Source organism: Ochotona princeps, chromosome 14 (assembly GCF_030435755.1).
Source record: "Ochotona princeps isolate mOchPri1 chromosome 14, mOchPri1.hap1, whole genome shotgun sequence".
In the NCBI taxonomy this organism is placed as follows: Eukaryota; Metazoa; Chordata; class Mammalia; order Lagomorpha; family Ochotonidae; genus Ochotona; species Ochotona princeps.
The window spans coordinates 37,522,953-37,545,424 of record NC_080845.1 but is presented as its reverse complement, the minus strand read 5'-3'; the positions used below and the strand labels follow the sequence as shown (position 1 = coordinate 37,545,424).

Here is a 22,472-nt window from a genome sequence, read left to right as displayed (position 1 = left end):
TGATTCAAGATCTGATGCTCTGCTTCCCATCTAGCTCCCTGTTTATAGCTTGAGAAAACAGCAGGGGATGTACAGACTTGGGCCTCTGTACCCACATGGGAAATCCTAAAGAAGCTCCTGGCTCCCGGGTTCAGATGGACTCTGCTCTGGCTGTTGCAGCCATTTAAGGAGAAAACCAGAGGATGGAAGATCTCTGTCTGTCTCTTTGTAACTCTTTCAAGTTAAAAAATTTTTAAATAACAAATCTTAAAAAAAAAAAAAAAAAAGGATAAATTGACAATGAAATGAAATCTAAAGCAAAATAAATAAAAAAGACATTAAACATACCAGTAAATGGATCAACTCCAGCCATGGAGGTTCCCATACTTGCAGAACCTGGCACATAACGACCGGCACCTACAATACAGTAATAGGTATAGTAAGCAAAGGCAATGACAAGTTACACTGTTCAAACTTGTCCTCCTGTACATAGAATATTTATTAGTCACACTTCAGAAAGTCATTAAATACATATTATATGCTATAAATACAATACATAAAATGCTCACTGCCTGGAATGTGGTATCTCTTCAATAAATTGATTCTAAAAGTCATTGTCAGGCCCAGCGCAGTAACCTAGTGGCTAAAGTCTTCGCCTTGCATGTGCCAGGATTCCATATGGATGCCGGTTCTAATCCCGGCAGCTCCACTTCCCTTCCAGCTCCCTGCTTGTGGCCAGGAAAGCAGTTGAAGATTGCCCAAAGCCTTGGAACCCTGCACCTGGTGGGAGACCCAGAAGAAGCTTCTGACTTCACATGAGCTTAGCTATCGCCATTGTAGCCACTGGGGAATGAATCAGTGGTTGGACGATCTTTCTCTGTCTCCCCTCTCTGTAAATCTGAGTTTCCAATGAAATAAATAAGTAAGTAAGTAAATAAAAAAATAAATAAAATGAAAAAGTTAAGTTACAAAAAATTTAGTCTCTTATGCATTATAATTACAGAACTTTAGTGCATTACAAAACATGAATGGACATAAAGGTTTGCACAATGAAGTATGAATGCTATTGTGTTGAACTAAACGACAGCAGTAGCTAAGACACCGTATCAAGAGGGAAGACTTAGGTAAGTGTTAGGGATGTTGTTACAATTGCCCGGTCCAATCCAAGACTATAATAATTGCTGTCTTACTGAAAAATCACATTTAAAAAAAATGTGAAGATAAAGAATTAGCAGAATTCAGAGATACTCAAAGCTCTAGATAACTTCTCTGGGAAACAATCTAAAAGTTGATATAACCAATGCAACACACACAAAAAAGGAAAACACTTAGAAAAGTTTACTAAAAAATTAAATCCGAGGCTAGGAGGATGGCTCAACTGGCTAATCTTCTGCCTACAAACACTGATATCTCACACAGGCCAGAGTTTGTATCCAGGCTGCTCCACTTCCCATTGCAATTTCTTGCTTCTTGCGCGGGAAAGCAGCAGAGCATGGACCAAAGCCAGAGGACAATGCACCTGCATAGGACAACCAGAACCTCCTGACTTCCAGTTTGCTCAACTCCAGCTGTTGTGGCCACTTGGGGAGTGAAACAGCAAATGGAAGATCATTCTCTCTGTGTCGTTTCTTCTTGTGTAAATCTGCCTTCCCAATAAAAACAAATAAATCTTTTTTTAAAAAAATGAATATCTACCCAGAAACCATCTAACTATTAGAGAAAGACATAGGAAGCTCTCTACAAGATATAGGCATTGGTCACCAAAAGCACAGGCAGTCAAAGCCAAAACTAAACAAATGGGATGACATCAAACTAATTATCTTTGTTCAGCAACGGAAATGATCAACAAGATGAAGAAGCAACCAACAGAATGGAGAAAATCTTCGCACATTACACAACAGATAGGGGACTAATATCCAGGATTTAAAGCAGCTTTGGAAACTCAACTGCAAAACAAACAACCCTGTGAAGAAATGGGCAAAGGAAATGGCATACAGTTTTCAAAATAACAAATTCAAATGACTAATAGCCACATGAAAAAATGCTCAGGCTCCCTAGCTGTGGGAAATAAAAAAAAAAAAACTACAAAAGTTCCACCTAACTCTAGTGAGACTGGCCTACATTCAGAACTCTACTAACAACGCTTGCTGGTGTGGATATGGGGAGAAACTACCCTGTTTCATTGCTGGTGGGAGTGTAGGATAGTATGACCACTATGGAAGTCAGTATGTAGATTCTAAGAAAACCAAAAATTGATCCCATCAAATGACCCAGCTAGCCTACTTCTGAGAATATATACAAAGAAAATAAAACCTGCATATGAGAAAATGACCTGTAATCTTATATTTACAGCAGCACAATCTACAAGAGTAAAGACTTGGAAACAATCAAGATGCCCATTGAAAGAGGAGTGAATAAAGAAACTGTGGCACATCTACTCTATGGAATAATACTCAACCATTTAAAAGAATGAAATTCTGCCATTTGCAACCAAATGGTCCCAAATAGAGACCCTTATGCTCAGTGAAATAAGTCAGTCCCAAAAAGGACAAATATCATATAAGGCAACTTGCGTGCAAAATACAAAACAGATAAATGAGTGAACACATATATGTCTATAATATATATATATATATATATATATTCTTATAGATGAACTACATATAATGAAGGATAGCATATCAGAAGGTTAAGACATACTGCAGTATGCATCCCTAAAGAAGGACTCCCAATGAAAGTGTTAAATTTATCTTGGCAATCAGATGCTGGACTTTCTACCATTGTCTATGTCCACAATATCGGGATACATTTAAATAGCAGAATGATGGATTTGTGACTGTGTTGAAGGATAAAACTATTATAACACAGGGGAATCAGAGGGGGAGACGGTAGGGGTAAGGGTGTAGAGAAAATCCCTCACCCTACTGGACTGCACATAAAGAATGAAAAACAACCAAAAAAATGAAGATCAGAGTTAAGTGAATCTGTCAAGTTTTAACTATTGCTAGCCAACATTCTAACCATCTACATGTTCATTTAAGTAATAACTGGATACCATCATAATTCATGATTATTTTAGAAGAGGAAAGTTGAAAAGCTCACTTTAGGCATTCAAATCTCCTTAAGAGTATGAATCCTTTTTCCTGAATGAGAGTCACATTCAATATTCAGAGTGCTAGAGTTCACACATAACCTAATGGTACTGTCAACTGGCTGTATCTAAAAACACATTGAGAGTTCTTGTATGTGTGTGTGTGTGTGTATACATTATATATATATTTTTTTACACAGGGAGACTTTAAAACATACCTAGGGGCCAATCCCAGAATAGCAAGTTAAGCTGCCACCTGCAGTGCTAGCATTCTATATGGGTGCCAGTTTGAGAAATAGCTGCTCCACTTCTGATCCAGCTCCCAGCTAAAGTGCCTGGGAAAGCAGCAGAAAATGACCCAAGTGTTTGGGACCCTGTACCCACACTAGGGACCAGTGACAGCGTCCTGGCTTTGGCCTAGTCCTAGTCACTGGAAGCCATTTGAGAAGTAAATCAATGAATGGAAGACTTCCCTAATTCTGCTTTTCCAATAAATAAATCTTAAAAACAAACAATCAAACAAGCACAAACAGCAATAAAACCACAAGAAACAAACCTATGTGCAAAGTACACTCAAGACCATTTCACCAGAATCCTTGAGTGATAGATCACAGTATCTATATGTTTAACCTGTTCACTCACCTAGTAACTCAGAACGTCTGAAGGTAAATTCTTGGATAAGCAAATAGACACAAGAAGTTTCCATGAGGAAAAGGAATTACTATTGATCATAAGTTGTAGACCAGAATGGGAAACCTTTTTGCTTCGGTGCTATTGGTAAAGTTAGGTGAATAATATCTAAAACATTTTAGCTAACACGTATGGGTAGCTTAAGTGCATTATTCTAGACATTTTGCTAAATAGTTCCTACATGTACTATACTATTTACTTTTCACATCTCATGATGGTATGCTCTGGTATCTATCTTTCCATTAAAGCATTGCTTGCTATTCTAATGGTATCCTAATTCTGCTGTAGATGTAGCACACTGTCCTGCATACCTACTTCACCATTGATTTTCTGACACTGTGGAACTTTAAGACATGCTCTGGGTAGGTCAGCCCCCAGGAGTACTCTCGACTTTGTTGGTACTGGGTGAAACTTTCTTCTTTCTGCTCCAGGGAGAATCAAGAACACTGCTGCTTTGAGTTTCAGAGTATCACTGTTTCCGAATTGCTGATTAAGAGAAAATCCTCATCTTATGAGGCCCTTACTGACATTTGAAATACTGCAATGCCATCAAAGACTTCCTTAGAAGATAGTGTAACAATTACAACATTCAACTTTTTATTTAGCATTATATATATATATACACACACATACATTTATAATGTAAGTGTAAAGGTGCAACCATTTGCATGCAGGCCACCAATTCATCCATAGGGGGACAAAATCTCCACAAGAGCACACTTCATGACACAAGGCTAGCACTGTGGCAACTGGCTAATCCCCTGCCTTCAAGGGCAGCATCCCATATGGGCGCCAGTTAGTGTGTGCCCTGGGAAAGCAGTGGAGGAAGGCCCAAGTCCTTAGTACCCTGCACACAATGTGGGAAACCTGGAAGAAGTTCCTGGCTTCAGATCATCTCAGCTCCATTGTGGCCATTTGGGTAGTGAACCAGTGTTTGGATGATCATTCTGTCTCTCCTTCTCTCTGTAAATCTGCCTAATAAAAATAGATAAAATCAAATCGACCTGGAGCCGGGAGGACTACAGGTTGTTCTTCTGTAGCTCACAGTACTAACTCTGCTACTGGATTTCATACAAGCCACGAATATCTTGTAAATTGTGTATTGGCAAGTGTGGTCCAGGAACTTTAGCTGAAGATCCAAAAACAGCATCACAAAACGAATTCAGCTGCATTAAAGTGCAACTCTGGCCATTTTTTTTTCTAGTAGTGTTGACGCTGAAGCATGCATACCTTGGGAAGTAAATTCACTTTGAAGAGATACACCGACACTTCAAGGGCTTCAAGAAGGCCATTTACAACTTAGATTAGGAAGACTAATCCTGGATAGCTGAGTGGAATGTCTCCTTCCATTCTAAGTCAAAATCTGCCTGGGCAGACTTCTTGAATGCATTGCTCCATCCAGTATTAGAGGCTCCCATGGCTGCTTCTCTGCTCAGGGCTGGTAGTATCTCGCCAGGGACAGCACTCATACTGTGTCTTGGTTGATGGATTCCCTTATTATCTAATTTCACAAATAAAAAAAATAGGCTCAGACAGGTTAAGTAACTTGCCAATTTTGCACAGCAAGTAAGGTGGCAGAGCCAGATTGTGAATCACATCTGTGACTCAAAAAGCTACATTCTTAACTATTCTGCTCTCTCCTGGCAGAAGGACAACAGGAGGAAAACATGACTTCCAACCAGTAATATGCTATCTAACAATCACAAAGAAATCTACAGAAGTATTCCAAGAAAGAGCAAAATTGTGAAGTTAAAGAAAGGAGATTCATCAAAATACAAAATACAGATAAGGAAATTATTAGTTAGATATTGGATAACATCTCCAAAAGTCATATACTGCGAAATGCTATAGGTTGGTGAAGGATGATATGGTAACCAAAACTGTAACCCACCTGTAAAAGGATCTGTTGTAGGCAGTGTGTTAGAAGATGTTGAAGTACCCGGAACATATCGACCACCACCTATGAATGCAAAAAAAAGCAAAGTTAAAACTATTCCTAAATTTTGAATTTCAATAACAGCACAAGATTATATCAGAAGAACCTAACATGAAGAAGCAGAGAAGAGTAAGACTATAATATGATAGAAACTATGGTCAGATGCTGTATACCTGGGAAGAAACTAAAATTTCAATGATTCTCCAAGTTTTCTTTTTCCCAACTTTAATGCTTTTTATATCTTAGTCCCAGCAACTGCACATTACAATACATGAGTTTAGATAGAAAACAAGAAGTTCAGGTGATCTGACCTAAAAAATACACACACACAATCCATTCCTGTCATGTTCCTATACAAATTCGTGAGAATTCCTGCTGTTGTTGCTGCTATCAAAACCACAGGCATTAAGTGTTAATCTTTGCAACAAGCTCTGGATTCATTAATCCATACGTCACACAGTGCATTAAGTGCTGGGGCTCCAGCAGGAAACAAAATTGCTCGTATATACTGACGCTTATAACCTACTGGAGAAGAGAATTACATAGTGGAGAGTACTACAAAGGAGAGAGTACCCTTTACACATTTACAAATGTGTGGTATGAGTGCATACTTATTTTGTTAATACCTCCAGGGAATAATCAAGATGCTTGAAAAAAGATATGTAAAGATGCTTAAAAAGTTAGAATCTTGGAAGAATAAAACATGTCAAACAGCTGTTACATTTCCAGTTAAAGCTAGCTACTTTCCAGTTAAAGTTAGCTACTAAATACCTTTCCGTTGTCCTACATAGTTTACATGACACTGTAATGTGTCCACTCTTTCTCCCTGTACTGTGAGATTACATATGCAACACCTAAAAATGAAAAATCAAAGCATAATGGGGGGCCTGGTGGCGTGGCCTAGCAGCTAAAGTCCTCACCTTGAATGCACCAGGATCCCATATGGGCGCCGGTTCTAATCCCCCGCAGCTCTACTTCCCATCCAGCTCTCTGCTTGTGGCCTGGGAAAGCAGTCAAGGACAACCCAAAGCCTTGGGACTCTGCACCCGTGTGGGAGACCTGGAGGAGGATCTGGGTTCCTGGCTTCGGATAGGCATAGCATCGGCCGTTGTGCTCAGTGGGGGAGTGAATCATAGGACAGAAGATCTTTCTCACTGTCTCTCCTCCTCTCTGTATATCTGACTTTGTAATAAAAATAAATAAATCTTAACAAAAAAAAAAAAGCACAATGGGGCTGGACTATCTACAACACTGACATCCCACATGGGCACACTGGTTCCTGTCCCTGCTGTTCCGCTTCTGATTCAGCTTTCGGCTAATGTGCCTGAAAAAGCAGCAGAGGATGGCCCCAAGGCCTCAGGACCGTGCAGCCATGTGACAGACCCAGAGGAAGCTCAGGTTCCTGCCTTTGGCCTGATTCAGCACAACTATTACACCATTTGGGGAGTGAACCTGCAAATGAAAGATTCTTCTCCCTCTCCCAGGTTCTTTCTCCATCTCCTCCTCCTCTCTCTTTAACTTTGCCTTTAGAATTAAAAATAAAATTAATCTGAAAAAAAATAGTAAGTGACAAAAAAACATTAATGGTAAAGTCATCTACTGTAAAATGCTATTGAAAGTAAGCTCTATAACTTAAGAACAGTAGAGATATTTTATTTCTGCTTGTACTTCAGTTCCCAGAATCCAGATCTCAGTGTGATATTAGTAGGATTAAAAATCAGGTTTTTTTTCTTTTTTTTTTTTTTAAGAGGGAAAATTAGTTTTTCAGTTTTTTGGTTTTGTTTTTCTTCTGAAGATTTATTTATGCTTATTGGAAAGGCAGATTTATAGAGAGGAGACAGACAAAGATCTTCCATTGGCTGGTTCACTCCCCAAATGGCTGCAATGCCTGCAGCGGAGCCAATCTGGAGCCAAGAGTTTCTTCCGGGTCACCCATGTGGACAAAGGGTCCCAAGGCTTAGGAGCAACCTTCACTGCTTTCCCAGAGCACAAGCAGGGAGCTGGAAGGGAAGAGATGCAGCTGGGACACAAACCAGCACCCATATGGGATCCTGGTGCTTATATCGGGGACTTAGCTGACTGAGCCATTGCACTGGGCCAAATAAATCACCTTCTAAGAGACCTGAATTGAGACTAACACTCCTCCAGCACAGCTTATATAGTGATATTATCATGTACAACATTTTAGACAATGCAAAAAACTGAGCATCCCTAATCTGAAAATCCAAAATGCTTGCAAACACAAAGCTTTTTAAGCAGCAACTCAGGTGGAAAATTCCATGCTTGACTTCCTAGGAAGGGTCATATTCAAAATACAGGTATGCTGAAATTATTATGTAAAGTCATCTTTGGGTTATACATATATTTTTAAAAGATAGCTAAATTTCATGTTCCCTCTCCAGTACATCTAATCATATATTTACAAATATTCCAGAATTTGAATAAAATCTCAAATCTAAAACACTTCTAGGCCCAAGCATTTCAGATACAGTCGACTCATATACAATATTGCAAACAGTAACTTCCAATTAATATGCAGCAGACAAATCACATATAAACTGAAATCTACAGATACATCCAAGATATGATATATAAGCAACAGAATTTCAATTTAGTAAATTCCAACAAAATATATATTTTTAAAAAGAGAAGCTATAAAAAGAACTAAACACTTTTTATTTTGTATGGTTTAATAAGAATTTAGTTTTATTTATGGTATAGCTGTATTTCTGAAAGAATAATTTACAACTGTTAATAGAAAATACATGATTTTTGGGCTGGCACTTTGGTATAGCGAGTGAAGAAGTTTCCTGCAATATGACATCCCTGGAAGAATCTTCTGACTCCTGGCTTGGGACCAGTTCAGCTCTGCTTGTTGAGGCCATTTGGGGAGTGTACCAGAGCATGGAAGATCTCTCTCACCCTCCATTCCCTGATCATTAACTCTGCCTTTCAAATAAATTAATCAATTTTAAGAAAGAGAACTACTACATAATTTGAGGCTTAAAAATATGTGATTCAGAAGTTTCCTGCAGATCTTGATTTTTTTTTTTAAGATTTATTTATTTTCATTGGGAAGCCAGATATACAGAGAGGAGGAGAGGAGGAGAGGAAGATTTCCGTCCGATGGTTCATTCCCAAGTGAGTGCAATGGCTGGAGCTGAGCCAATCTGAAGCCAGAAACCAGGAGCTCTTCCGGGTTTCCCACATGGGTGCAAGGTCCCAAGGTCTTGGGCTGTCCTCAACTGCCTTCTCAGGCCACAAGCAGGGAGCTGGGTGGGAAGCAGGGCTGCCAGGATTAGAATCAGCACCCATATGGGATCCCAGCACGTGCAAGGCAAGGACGTTAACCAGTATGCTATCGCACCGGACCCCCACATCTTGCCTTTTTTTAAATTCAAACATCTGCACATAGTGGATAAATACTTAAAAAAAAAAGAAAGAAAGAAACTGAACTTACCCGTAAATGGATCTGAAATACTGGTATTCCCAAATCCCAACATTTGACCTTTCGTGTTATCAATAATAAATTTAGCCACCTGATCCAAAAACATAGGATTCAAATCATTCTTCTGCAAGAAGTTGTATGCGGTCAACCAGGGATCATCACTGATATTATATGGCAATTTATATGATGGTCCACCTTCATTGACATCAATTGAGAAAACATAATCAAATTCCTGTAACAGGAATATAAAAAGGAGATGAAATGTTAATAATTAATGTTTTCACACATATTTACATATTAATTCACATATGCATATATAGCAGACATTACATACTCTTCCCTTTGATAGTTATAGTAAACTCTCCTTAATGCACAACGCTAAAATAAAATGCTCCTCTTAAGTAGAGAAAGACCAAGAGTGACCACTCACGTGTGCTGCAAGGTTACTATTCCGGTAGGGGGTGGAATGGAACTGGAGGATAATTATGACCACACATTCATTCCAGAACCAAAGTAAGGCTGCCAACTGGCTGATCCCAAAGTCGCAGTATCAGCTGTTACCATGTCCTGGTCACAGAACATGCTGGCATTTAAGCACTGCTCTACGGGGTCCACCATGTCGCATCAAATTAAACACAGTCAGCTCTGAGGTTTTAGATGAAGAATGGCACAGAATTTCTAATCTAGATGGTTGGGAATTGCTTATATATGGGAACCACCAAAAGACAATGGTCACTTTATCAAATGCAGCTTTCTAAACAGGCAGAGGCATTTTATTAATCAATTATTTCAACATAGAGAGGAAAGAATTTTTGCTTAGTAATTTATTTCTAAACTTAAGTCCCACACCCTAAAATTAAATCAGCACAGGAAAAAGAAAACCTTTAGAATAAAGATTTAATAATTATAAAAGAGAAGTCAACATACTTTCCCTTCATATAAAACTTTTCCAGATGTTTGCTGATTAGCACCAGAAGAGCCAACGACATCACCAATTTTTATCCAGCGTCTCTCACTCACACTCCACTGATAGGCTTCGACTTTGTCCCCATCTCTGATAATACGAGTCTGTCCTTCTCGGGTACCTTACAACGAAAATATTAAGAATCAGAATAGGATGGCAGAATAAAATTGACAAACATCTCTTAACTTAGAAACAACAGAGAGATTATTTGTTGCTTCGCTCCCCAAATGCCAGGAACTCACTTCAGGTTTCCCCTGTGGGGTACAGGAATCCAGTTAACTGAGCCATCACTGTGTCCCAGTCACTTCCTGTCTCAGCACTGGCAGGAAACTGATAAGAGGCAGATGCTGATCCAGGTACTTCAATTAAGGACAATGGCAAATTCAGCACAAGGCTAAGTACCCACTTGCTCTACATCACTGAGATAGCAAACTAAGCACCGTTTACATATAAGAGTATATGTGTTATGGTTACAAAAAATTAGCTAAAGATTCACATTTGATCTTAGTCAAAAGGCCAACAAGCAATTTGCTAAAGACTTAAAAATACAATTCCACTATATGATCAAACAAAACTTAAAATGGCTCTCCATTCCTCCAGTGGCACAGACCAAAAAACAGAACAGCCTGTTACCTCTTTCAACCCTCCAGCCAATCTTTCAGTAACTTACTCTATATTCTGTACTCTTCTATATTCTTAAAAGTTTATCCAGAAAACTCGTCATCTTAGTATCTCCTCCAAGTCACCATTTTTTCTCAGTTGAATTGACTCACTGGGTTCTGACATCTGCTCTTGACACTTCACAGCATACATACAACTAGCAACCATAGGAATTTTTTTTTTTTAAAAGATTCATTCATTTTATTACAGCCAGATATACAGAGAGGAGGAGAGACAGAGAGGAAGATCTTCCGTCCGATGATTCACTCCCTAAGTGAGCCGCAACGGGCCGATGCGCGCCAATCCGAAGCCGGGAACCTGGAACCTCTTCCGGGTCTCCCACGCGGGTGCAGGGTCCCAATGCATTGGGCCGTCCTCAACTGCTTTCCCAGGCCACAAGCAGGGAGCTGGATGGGAAGTGGAGCTGCCGGGATTAGAACCGGCGCCCATATGGGATCCCGGGGCTTTCAAGGCGAGGACTTTAGCCGCTAGACCACGCCGCCGGGCCCAACCATAGGAATTTTTTCAAAAATGTACACAGGTTCTGCCCACAACCCTCTGACTGCTACTAATCTCATGGAAAGCCTAAATTCTTGCAGTATTGTACTGGGACAAATAAACTGTCCCCCCCATCCTCTTTCACCTTATCTTCTCTTACTTCTCCATCCCCATTACACAACTTCACTCAGGAAAGCCACCGCCAATTTGTTTTCCCTAGGACACTTCTCACGCAGATGCTGACAAATTCTGTAGCACAGGACTTTTCTCAAGTATCACCTTCCCAGCAAGGTTTACAGAAGTGGAAGCCAGCGAGCTCTCATTTGGGGTTCCTGCACTCTTCTTCCACAGAGAGGAGTCACAGCTGTGTACCTGGTGATGACTTGACCCAGCCCCCTGCACATGCCTAAGCCATGACCAGTGGAACCCGGCAGGCGTATGTCAATTCTGCCCTAGTCCATCATCTCCCAATATCTTCTCACACCTTGTCTCAATCTGCAGCAATATTTTGCTTTGGTTAAGTTAAATAAAGTAATTCCAGTCCAGAGATATGTAGTTCAAAAAGAAAAGATCTAATTATCTCTTTCAGAAAATGTGAGTGTGAGTATCTGGATAAAATGTAGAATCTGCACCTATACCAATGAAGTTCTTCGAAATGTTTATCCACCTAAGCCAGAGCTGAGCCTATCTGAAGCAGGTCCTCTTCCAGGCCTCTCACGTGGGCGCAGGGTCCCAAGGACTTGACTCATCCTCCACTGCTTTCCCAGCTCATTAGCAGGGAGCTGGATCTGAAGTGCAGCAGCCAGGACTAGAACTAGCACCCATATGGGATGCTGGCGTCACACGCGGAGTATTAACCTACAATACCATGGCGCTGGCCCCTACCAGTCAATTTTTTTAATGCTAAAATACAGTATCTTTTACCCATGTATGAATCTGCTCCATCATATACTGATCATTTTGAAAATACCATTTCACAGACTTAGACAATGTCTCTATTTTCACATTATTCAATATGAATTGCATGTGTTAATATTATCACTATAATCATCAACCAAAGGGAAGCTATCACGCTTCTGGTAACACACACAAATTTTCTAGAATTTCAATTTTCACTTGAAAGCATGAATTTTATCTTTGGCAACAAATACTATCAGTCATTTCCTTAGAGTGACATATTCACTTTCATCATTCTCAAAAACGTCTATTATATACGTAAGCATGAATAATACCAGTCTTTCAAACAGAAACTGCATTTCATTGAAAAAGGCTTATTTTGTGCTGTAACTCAAATGACTAAAAAAGTAGTTTTCCTTTGAGACACCATGATATATTTTATCTTTTGCTCTACAGAATATTAAAAGGATGTAGATCAAGGGCTAGCTTTGTGGAGTAGCCAGTACAGCCGCTAGCTGCAACGCCAGCACGCCATATCGGCACAGGCTTCCAATACCAGCTGCTCCATTTCTACTCCAGCTCCAGGCCAATGGTCTGGGAAAAGCAGCAAAAAATGGCTCAAGTTCTTGGGAGGCCTGGAAGCTGCTGGCTCTGGGCTTGAACCTGGCCCAGCTTTTGGTGCTATGGACATCCAGGAAGTAAGCCAGTGAATAGATTTCTGCATTTGTTTCCCTCTTTGTCTCTCTGTAACTCTGATTTTCAAATAAAATAAACTTTATAAAAATGTACATTAAAAGATTAAGAAGGAATAAATTAAGTTTTAATGTTTCATCAAGTACATTCGCCCAGCGGCGTGGCCTAGCAGCTAAAGTCCTCGCCTTGAACATGCCGGGATCCCATATGGGTGCCGGTTCTAATCCCGGCAGCTCCACTTCCCATCCAGCTCCCTGCTTGTGGCCTGGGAAAGCAGTCAAGGACGGCCCAATGCATTGGGACCCTGCACCAAGTGGGAGACCTGGAGGAGGATCTGGGTTCCTGGCTTCGGATAGGCACAGCACTGGCCATTGCAATCACTTGGGGAGTGAATCATCGGAAGGAAGATATTCCCCTCAGTCTCTCCTCCTCTGTGTATATATCTGACTTTGCAATAAAAATAAATCTTTAAAAAAAAAATCTCATGTCAGTGAAAACACAGTAACAACTGGAGCAGAGACACTGCTTTGATTTGTGTACCAAGGACAATAAAAATTTACCAGCTTTTGTACCCTAAGTGCAAATGTTAACAAAATATAAAAAGTCAAATGACACCTAATCATAAAATTAGTTTTTACCTCCTGGGCATTTTGAAAAGAGATAATTTCTAGAGCTCCACGAAACAAGACTTGGAAAAACATGTATAGATCATTTAATATATAGCGAGGCAGGATACATCCAAAATAAAATTTTATTTAAGATTTTTCATTTATTTATTTACATTGGAAAGGCAGATCAGATTTGCAAAGAAAAGGAGATACAGAAAGACCTTCCATGTGCTGATTCACTCCTTAAGTGGCTGCAATGATCAGAGCTGAGTCAATCCAAAGCCAAGAGCTTCTTCCGTGTCTCCCATGTTGGTGCAGGGTCCCAAGGCTTACAGCCATACTCTACTGCTTTCCCAGGCCACAAGCAGGGACCTGGATGGGAAATGGAACAGCCGGGACATGAACGGGCACTCATATGGGATCCTGGTGCATGCAAGGTGAGGAATTACCTACTAGGCTATCACACCGGGTCCTATACCGTATTTTCAAAGAAATTGATCTCCAACTAACAAAGCAGACACTGCTTTGTTAAAACTTGTTTTGTTTGTACTACCTCTCTCAGGAAATCCATTCCATTAAACAATATCAAACGAGTGATTTCCAAATTGTATACTGTAGATAAGCTAACTAACTGGGAGACTCATTTTCTAAAAACAATCTCTAGAGGCAGGCATTTAGCATTGTGGCTAAGATGTGGTAGCCTAGGAGCTTAAGTCCTTACCTTGCATGCGCCTCCGGGATCCCATATGGGCACCAATTCTAATCCCGGAAACCCCACTTCTCACTCAGCTCTCTGCTTTTGGCCTGGGGATGGCCTGAAGCCGTGGGACCCAGTACCTGTGTGGGAGACCCGGAAGAGGCTCCAGGATCCTGGTTTCAGATCGGCTCAGCTCTGGCCATTACAGCCACTTGTGGAGTGAATCAATGGACAGAGATCTTCCTATCTCTCCTCCTCTTTGTATACCTAATTTTCCAATTAAAAAAAAAGTCTTTTTTTTCTTTTTTAGAATTGCTTGCTATTTTTAGCAACGTAAGTTCACTATACTTTTTCAGATGTCTTACAAATGTAGGTAGAACAAGGTACAAAACTTGTAGGCCAATAAAAACAGATTGTAACATATGGTAACAACTTCAAACAACTTTTACAAAAGACAAACATTAAAAGAAACACATGTGAACACACACACACACACATTTGGAAATTCTAAAAATTATCATCAACCAAGCTTGGTAGTAACAGTCTTTTCCAGAAATTAGTAAATAAAAAAGTTATTGTAAGGAGTTATTCAAATACCCCACTCTGGACCCGGCATCATTTCCTCTTCCTCACAGCTCAGAAAATTCGTGCCAGTCCAGCACTCCACCAATCATGCATTTTTTTCTTTTTTATTTTTATTACAAAGTCAGATATACTGAGAGGAGGAGAGATAGAGATGAAGTGGAGCTGCCGGGATTAGAACCAGCGGCCATAAGCGATCAAGGCGAGGACCTTAGCCACTAGGCCACGCTGCCGAGCCCAATCAGGCATTTCACCTGAGAATCCCACCCTCAATCTGCCAGCCACATTTCCCAACTCCACCCACTTACCAATCATTCTTAGGCAATCACATGTGAGTCTCAGACACCAATCCCCTGGGGTCTGCCCTCAATCCCTCCCAATCTCCGCCCCCACACCTTGCAGGTTCACTTGAGTGACAAACAGGCCACAGGTGCGGCTCTCTCTTCTCCTTCTGGCCTCCCTTCCCTCCTCTTTTTCCCACTGCTCCCTCACCACCCTGTCCAGTTCCTGCCCTGCTGGAATAAACCTCCTAAGATATCTCGTTGTGTCTGGTGTTTTCAGCTCACGGTAAAGAACCAGGTTGCAGAAATTAGCTGAACGTAATAATAATATAATATCATATGAACTAGAGCTTTAAGCTTTTTAAAAAACTAATAGATATGTTATTCCAGTCCTTGGAAAAATAGTTGTTGCTGTGAAATTCCTTCATTAAGCTGAAAATTTAAACTTTAAACTTTCCAGTATCCTAAGAATATGTGGCGAACAACCAGATACAACTATAAAACCAAACCGTCAAAAGCATGTAAACCCAAGCCAAACCCTCACAACTCCATGGACATACAAAACACCCCGATATGACAGCATTTTAGCCCATTTGGCATTTGGCAACAATCTTAACATAATCCAATCAGCATGATCAACTGTCTACACAAAATGAGAGATAAATGCACACTATTTGCAACTTTTGCATTTTTTGGATGCTTTCCTAAGGATGCCAAAAGGGCAAGAAATATCTGAAACAATTTTTGCACAGCACAATATAGATTGGACTCAATTATTGACATAAAATCATCACTCAAATATCTTTAAAACATACAAAATATCAATTCACAGCAGTGAAAAATTTGATGAACAGTCAAAAGCACAGGAATTATTTTAGGATATGAAAATACTTTGGAGAAAATGAATATCACATTAATTTAACTTACACCTTGAAATAATTTAATATTGTGTTAGAGATTAATTTTATACCAAATTATTTACGATATAAATTTTACAGTTTTTGAAAATGTTGCAAATGAAACCTCAAGATTTACAAGAGCCAAATATCCTGACTTCTACATTCCTGATGTTACCATGGATATGCAGATAAAGACAGTTTGCTAAACATTTATCACAACAATGACCTTCCAAGATGGAATCTGCAAGTACCAGGAACAAGTTTAGCAATCAGTTTTGTTTTCCTTGACTTTTTTCATGAAGATATTTAAAAAATGGATGGCCAGGTAACAGGAAATTTAGGATCAGGTATCGGAGATCTGGATGAATCAAAAGCAACCAGTTGCTGGTGAGTCAGCCACATTAACAAAATCAGTATCCCAAGAATTGCTGCCAGAGCAGCACACTGAGCCAAGTGAGTGGGTTCGCACCTTTTTCCCATTCAAATTCAAAATGGGCACCTTAACTCTGTACTTTGGATTAGAAGTCTCTGAAATTCCTATGCCTCAAGGCCACAGTGAAAATATACTTACAAGCAAACAGTGCCTGTGCTAGCAACTCCGCAAAAAAGCAAATACCCTCTAACACACAGACCAAACCAAGGGGTGAAAATCTCAGAGCACAAACTGGGGCTGCTCACCACCGGGCGAAACCTAAATCCCCAAAGGAGGCCTGCTCACCACTGGGCGAGACCAAATCCCACAAACTAGGGCTGCCCCAAACCAGGTGGAATCTGAGCCCACAGACAGGGGCTGGGACCTCACCAAAATTTTACCTGATGTTTTTAAAATAAATTTTAAGGTTTTTTTTTTTATAAATTAGTATTTATGAAATACAGTAGAGGACATTTGATTGCATTTATTTTACAGCAGTGGATGTATTGGAGGATGACAGATCTTGGGTAATTTTTATTTGTAATGACATAGTTTCATAGGCTCTGGGATTCCCTCAACTCCTCCCCAAACCCTCCCCCCATGTTAGATTCCTCCACATTGTTGCAGTAGTACAGTTTCACTTGGGGAGTGAATCAATGGACAGAAGATCATCTCTCCTCCTCTCTGTATATCTAACTTTCCAATTAAAAAAAAAAAAAAGTCTTTAAAAAAAAATGCCGGGCCCAGCGGCGTGGCCTAGCGGCTAAAGTCCTCACCTTGAAAGCCCCGGGATCCCATATGGGTGCCGGTTCTAATCCCGGCAGCTCCACTTCCCATCCAGCTCCCTGCTTGTGGCCTGGGAAAGCAGTCGAGGACGGCCCAATGAATTGGGACACTGCACCTGGTGGGAGACCCGGAAGAGGTTCCAGGTTCCCGGCTTTGGATTGGCGTGCACCGGCCCGTTGTGGCTCACTTGGGGAGTGAATCATTGGACGGAAGATCTTCCTCTCTGTCTCTCCTCCTCTCTGTATATCCGGCTGTAATAAATTGGAATAAATCTTAAAAAAAAAAAAAAAAATGCCAATCGAGACAAGCCTATTGCACTTCAGAGTATCTAGGTTCCAGTACTCCCTCTACCCCTAGCTTCCTATTAATGTATACTCTGGGAGACAGCAAGTGATGGCCCAGGTGCTTGGGTTCCTGCCAACCATATGAAATACCTGGATGCAGTTACTGAGTTGACCCAGCCTTGGACATCGTGGACATCTGAGGTGAAAATTAGCACATGGGAAATTGCTCCTTCTCTCTCTGCCTTTCAAATAAATTATGAGAAGTTCATGAACTCAAAGTCTAAAAACTGTGAGAAGAACATAGTCTTTTTTAACTAAAGATTTATTTTTATTACAAAGTCAGATATACAGAGAGGAGGAGAGACAGAGAGGGAGATCTTCTGTCCAATGATTCACGCCCCAAGTGACCACAACGGCCAGTGCTGCACTGATCTGAAGCCAGGAGCTTCTTTCAGGTCTCCCACTTGGTGCAGGGTCCCAAGGCTTTGGGCCACAAGCAGGGAGCTGGATGGGAAGTGGAGCTGCTGGGATTAGAACCGGCGTCCATATGAGATCCTGGCACGTTCAAAGCAAGGACTTTAGCCGCTAGGCCACTACACTGGGCCCAAGAACATAGCTAGTCTTAATAGTTGTTTATGTCAGCAAAATTCTCAAAAATTAGAATCTGGCAATGAGAATAACACTGAAATCAGTAGGAAAGCATTTTGTTTGCTTAATTGCTCAATATTCCAACAAGACTTTTTTTTTAACCCCTAATAAATTGAAATATTTACCAGGTTCGTTCAGATGATCCCTTCCAGGAAGCTGCTCCGCATTGATGTCCCCTAAATCGCCAGTTTTGGAATCAATTGTTGCCTGAGAGAGCTCTTTTTCAAAAGCTCTGATTTCCTCGGCACTTGCTGCCCGGTCTTCCGATTCTGTAAACACTCTAATAATACCATCACTATAAGGAAAAACAAACTGATTGTTAAAAGTCAATGTGATAGTGCTTTAACATTCTCGCACCCAAATGATCCAAGGGAAAAATAATCTCTATTCATGATAAGAAATGTTCTTAGGTATTTATTACTGCCAGCACGATGCTCACTTCAGCACACAATACCCTATAATATTTCACCTTTTTAGAGAAGTTACTGGCAAAGGATGCAGAAATACTATGCTTAATCTAATTTTCAACTCCAAGTAAAAATAGTTTCTAACACCAAGTTAAATTTATCATTATATAAATCTATAGTACTGAAGATGTGGAATTTAAATATATATTACATTGATATTATTTTATAGTATCCTGATTCGTTTTAGAAGAGGCTCAACATAAACATACAGTTTATTACACAACAGATGTTCAACAGGGAAACACACTCTTTGCTATGCCAATAATGAACAATTGGCCTTCCACCATAGGAAAACAAAATTGGAAACCCAGCCTCGCGTTTTGGCTAAATGGCAGTCTCCAGCCTCTAGTCTCTGAAAAAAAAAAAAATTACTTTACTTCTCTAATTTCTAAATTCTAAAGTTAGAAGTAGCAAAGTTAGCTATTTTCAACTGTATTAATTCCAGTTTTATAATATTGTTCCTTTTTTGACTTTACACAAACAAGCCAACCGTTGAAGTTATTCTTCCACTTGAGCTACAATTAAGGAGCTGAGGGTAAGGGGGAACTGATCCCACAAACCAATCCTAGTCCCAGTCAAAGCAGGTAAAAACTCTTCTACTTTGTTAAACCCATTAATCCTTACAGCCCTCTGCTGTTTTTTTGTTGTTGTTGTTTGTTTGTTTTTCTTTGCCTTCAATTCTAGGGTAGTCCTTAATCCTTTCCTTCATCCATTTCTTCAAGCAGCCCTTTTTTGCCTTGTATATAGATAATATATACATAAATGTGCATTTAAATGTACATGTTGCATAATGTAAATGTACATGCATAATCAAAGAGTTACTAATTAACAGCTTCCAAAGAAAATCCAAATGTTTTTCTAATTTTCCATGGCTTGACTCCTCAAGTTTATTCTCCCTTTGATGACAATTTCACTCAAAAATCTCCCCATTTGTCTTTTTTTTTTTTTTAATGATTTTATTATTATTGGAAAGCCGGATATACAGAGAGGAGGAGAGACAGAGAGGAAGATCTTCCATCCGATGATTCACTCCCCAAGTGTGACCGCAACGGGCCGGTGCACGCCAATCCGATGCCAGGAACCTGGAACCTCTTCCTGGTCTCTCACGCAGGTGCAGGGTCCCAATTCATTGGGCCGTCCTCGACTGCTTTCCCAGGCCACAAGCAGGGAGCTGGATGGGAAGTGGAACTGCCGGGATTAGAACCGGCGCCCATATGGGATCCCGGGGCTTTCAAGGCAAGGACTTTAGCCGCTAGGCCACGCCGCAGGGCCCCCCATTTGTCTTTAAATGCCAACCTCTGGATTCCTTTGACCTGTTTAACCTAGTGGCCTCTCTTTCTCAGTATATTATAATGGTCAGTTCTTAGGCTTCAATTCCTTGTCTGTATTTCTTCCTTTAGGGAAAGATCTCCATTGGTTTGCTTTTTGCAATTTTGTTCACATCTTTATCTTAGTATGGTTTTCACACTGGGCTCCAGCCTAAACTGTCCCGGATCAATTAGCTTGTGCGTGGCCCTCTACTACTCAGGCGTCAGCAAGCCCAAAGTGAAAACTCATCCCCCTCTGCACCAAACTAACTCTCACTTCTCAATTTTTTAAGTAAGAATTCCAATCATCTCAAGTCTGAAGATTCTTTAATTTCTTTCATTCTATTCTTATAATATCTGCTTTCAATTATCTTCTACTTATCTTTTTCATTAGCACTCTGTGACCCATTTTTATAACTTCATATTACAGCAGCTACTTGTCAATTTGTTTGTATCTCCATTGACAGCTCTGGGTAAATCAAATTCACATATTCAATGATTCCTAACCTCTGCCTTGGTCATTTCTTCTCATGAGTTACAATCCCTTTATCCCAGACACTGAAACTAAAAAACTGTTAGCATTCAACTTACCCACAAGTTAAGCTCCACCACACCTATCATCCAATTCTTCCCTAATATTAGCCCTCCTTTATTTTCTTACACTTCAATCCTATCATATTCATTCCGATGAAACTTACACGGCAGTCTCTCAGTGTCCATGGGGCTTGGTTACAGAATATCCTTGTGCACCAAAATCCATGGATGCTCAAGTCGCTTACACATTTAATGCACATCCCCCTACACACTTTGACATCTCTAGACTACTCGTAACACTTAATAAAATGCTACACAATTAAACTGTATTATTTAGAAAATGACAAGGAAAAGTCTATCCATGTCTTTAGTCATTTGGGTAAATTCAGATGTAGAAAGCACATATGGGTCTTGCTGTATTGTTTCATTTGATAGAAACTTTCATTTCCTTTCTTACTCAAAATTTTGCAAAATCCAATTTAAATTTCTTTGAAAAGATTTTCCACATCAATCTCCACTTTTCCTAACTACTTTTCTTGTTTTTTAATTGCAAATCTGGATATATATATAGAGGAGCAGAGACAGAGAGGAAGATCTTCTGTCCAATGTTTCACTCCCAAGGCAGCCGAAACGGCCGGGCCAGGAAACAGGAGCTTCTTAGAGGTCTCCCATGCGAATGCAGGGTCCCAAAGCTTTGGGCCGTCCTCAACTGCTTTCCCAGGCCACAAGCAAGGAGCTGAATGGGAAGCAGGGCTGCCAGGATTAGAACTGGTACCACATTGTATCCTAACGCATGCAAGGTAAGGACTTTAGGCACTAGGCTATCACATTGGGCTCTTCCTAACTACTTTTATAGTCAATGTTTCAACTGCACAACTTGCAGCACAACCATCAGAAAAAATGCTGGAATATCCTTTGTTTTATCAGCTAAAAGAATGTACCTATCATCGCCCCAGGTCACTTGAAATGTCTTACAGCTGTACACTCTAATGCCTGGGAAAGGTCTAGACAGTTATAGACCACTTAGAATATAACTACCTTGCGGGCCCGGCACAATGGCCTAGTGGCTAAAGTCCTCGCCTTGAACACGCCGGATCCCATATGGGCGCCGGTTCTAATCCCGGCAGCTCCACTTCCCATCCAGCTATCTACTGGTAGTCTGGGAAAGCAGTCAAGGACAGCCCAAAGCCTTGGGACCCTGCACCAAGTGGGAGACCCAGAAGAGGTTCCTGGTTCCTGGCTTCAGATCGGCACAGCACCGGCCGTTGCGGTCACTAGTGGAGTGAATCATCGGATGGAAGATCTTCCTCTCTGTCTCTCTTCCTCTCTGTATATCTGACTTTGTAATGGAAATAAATAAATCTTAAAAAAAAAAAAAAGAATATAACTACCTTGCACCAACTACAATGTCCCCATTGTCTAGGACACAGCAGCACCATATGGACTGAGCTGGAAGTCGGATTGTCTGAGCACATTCACCATGTTTCCAGATTCTCAGAGATCTGTCTTCTCCGGTTGTCACAAAATCTAAAATTAATGAATATATGATTTAAAATAAACAAAACAATACAGTTCTTAATCAGGAAAAAGATACTGAACAAACTTACTAGATTATTCAAGTCACAGACAGCACACTGATACATGTAATCACGCTTCCCTCATCTCAGTTAATGCTCAATATAAAATTCTAAAGAAATCTGCCCAAGAATATCTTACCTCTGCAATTTGGAAAGACAGATATGCTATAAATATAATTTGTATGTCCATAATATACTTCTAGACACTCGCCAGTGATTTGCCACCTTCTAATACTAGCATCATTTGCACAGGAAAGAAACTCCGTTTCACTCAAAATTGCCAAGCCTCTTACACAGTCTTCATGTCCTGTATTACAGAAAGAACAAAATCAAACAATAAAATTGATCATGTCTTTGAAGGCTCTGATTTTTTTTAAAAGATGTAATTATTTTTATTGGAAAGGCAGATTTACAGAGAAGAAGAGACAGTGAAAAAGATCTTTCATTTGCTGGTTCACTCCCCAGCTAGCCACAACTACTGGAACTGAGCTGATCCAAAGTCAGGAGCCAGAGGCTTTTTGAGTTCTCCTATGC

General features: G+C 40.3%; 1 protein-coding gene across 1 annotated transcript in view; it reads right to left on the bottom strand.

Moving 5' to 3' along the window:
- PLAA (phospholipase A2 activating protein) overlaps window positions 1-22,472 on the bottom strand; it is a 52,472-nt gene that overhangs the window by 8,964 nt on the left and 21,036 nt on the right. Inside the window, exons 5-11 of the mRNA XM_004581064.4 lie at window positions 22,078-22,245; window positions 21,753-21,888; window positions 18,179-18,348; window positions 10,072-10,229; window positions 9,157-9,376; window positions 5,652-5,720; window positions 328-396 (exon numbers count right to left, since the gene is read on the bottom strand). Coding sequence (XP_004581121.1) covers window positions 328-396; window positions 5,652-5,720; window positions 9,157-9,376; window positions 10,072-10,229; window positions 18,179-18,348; window positions 21,753-21,888; window positions 22,078-22,245 — 990 coding nt within the window. The remainder of the gene's footprint in view (window positions 1-327; window positions 397-5,651; window positions 5,721-9,156; window positions 9,377-10,071; window positions 10,230-18,178; window positions 18,349-21,752; window positions 21,889-22,077; window positions 22,246-22,472) is intronic.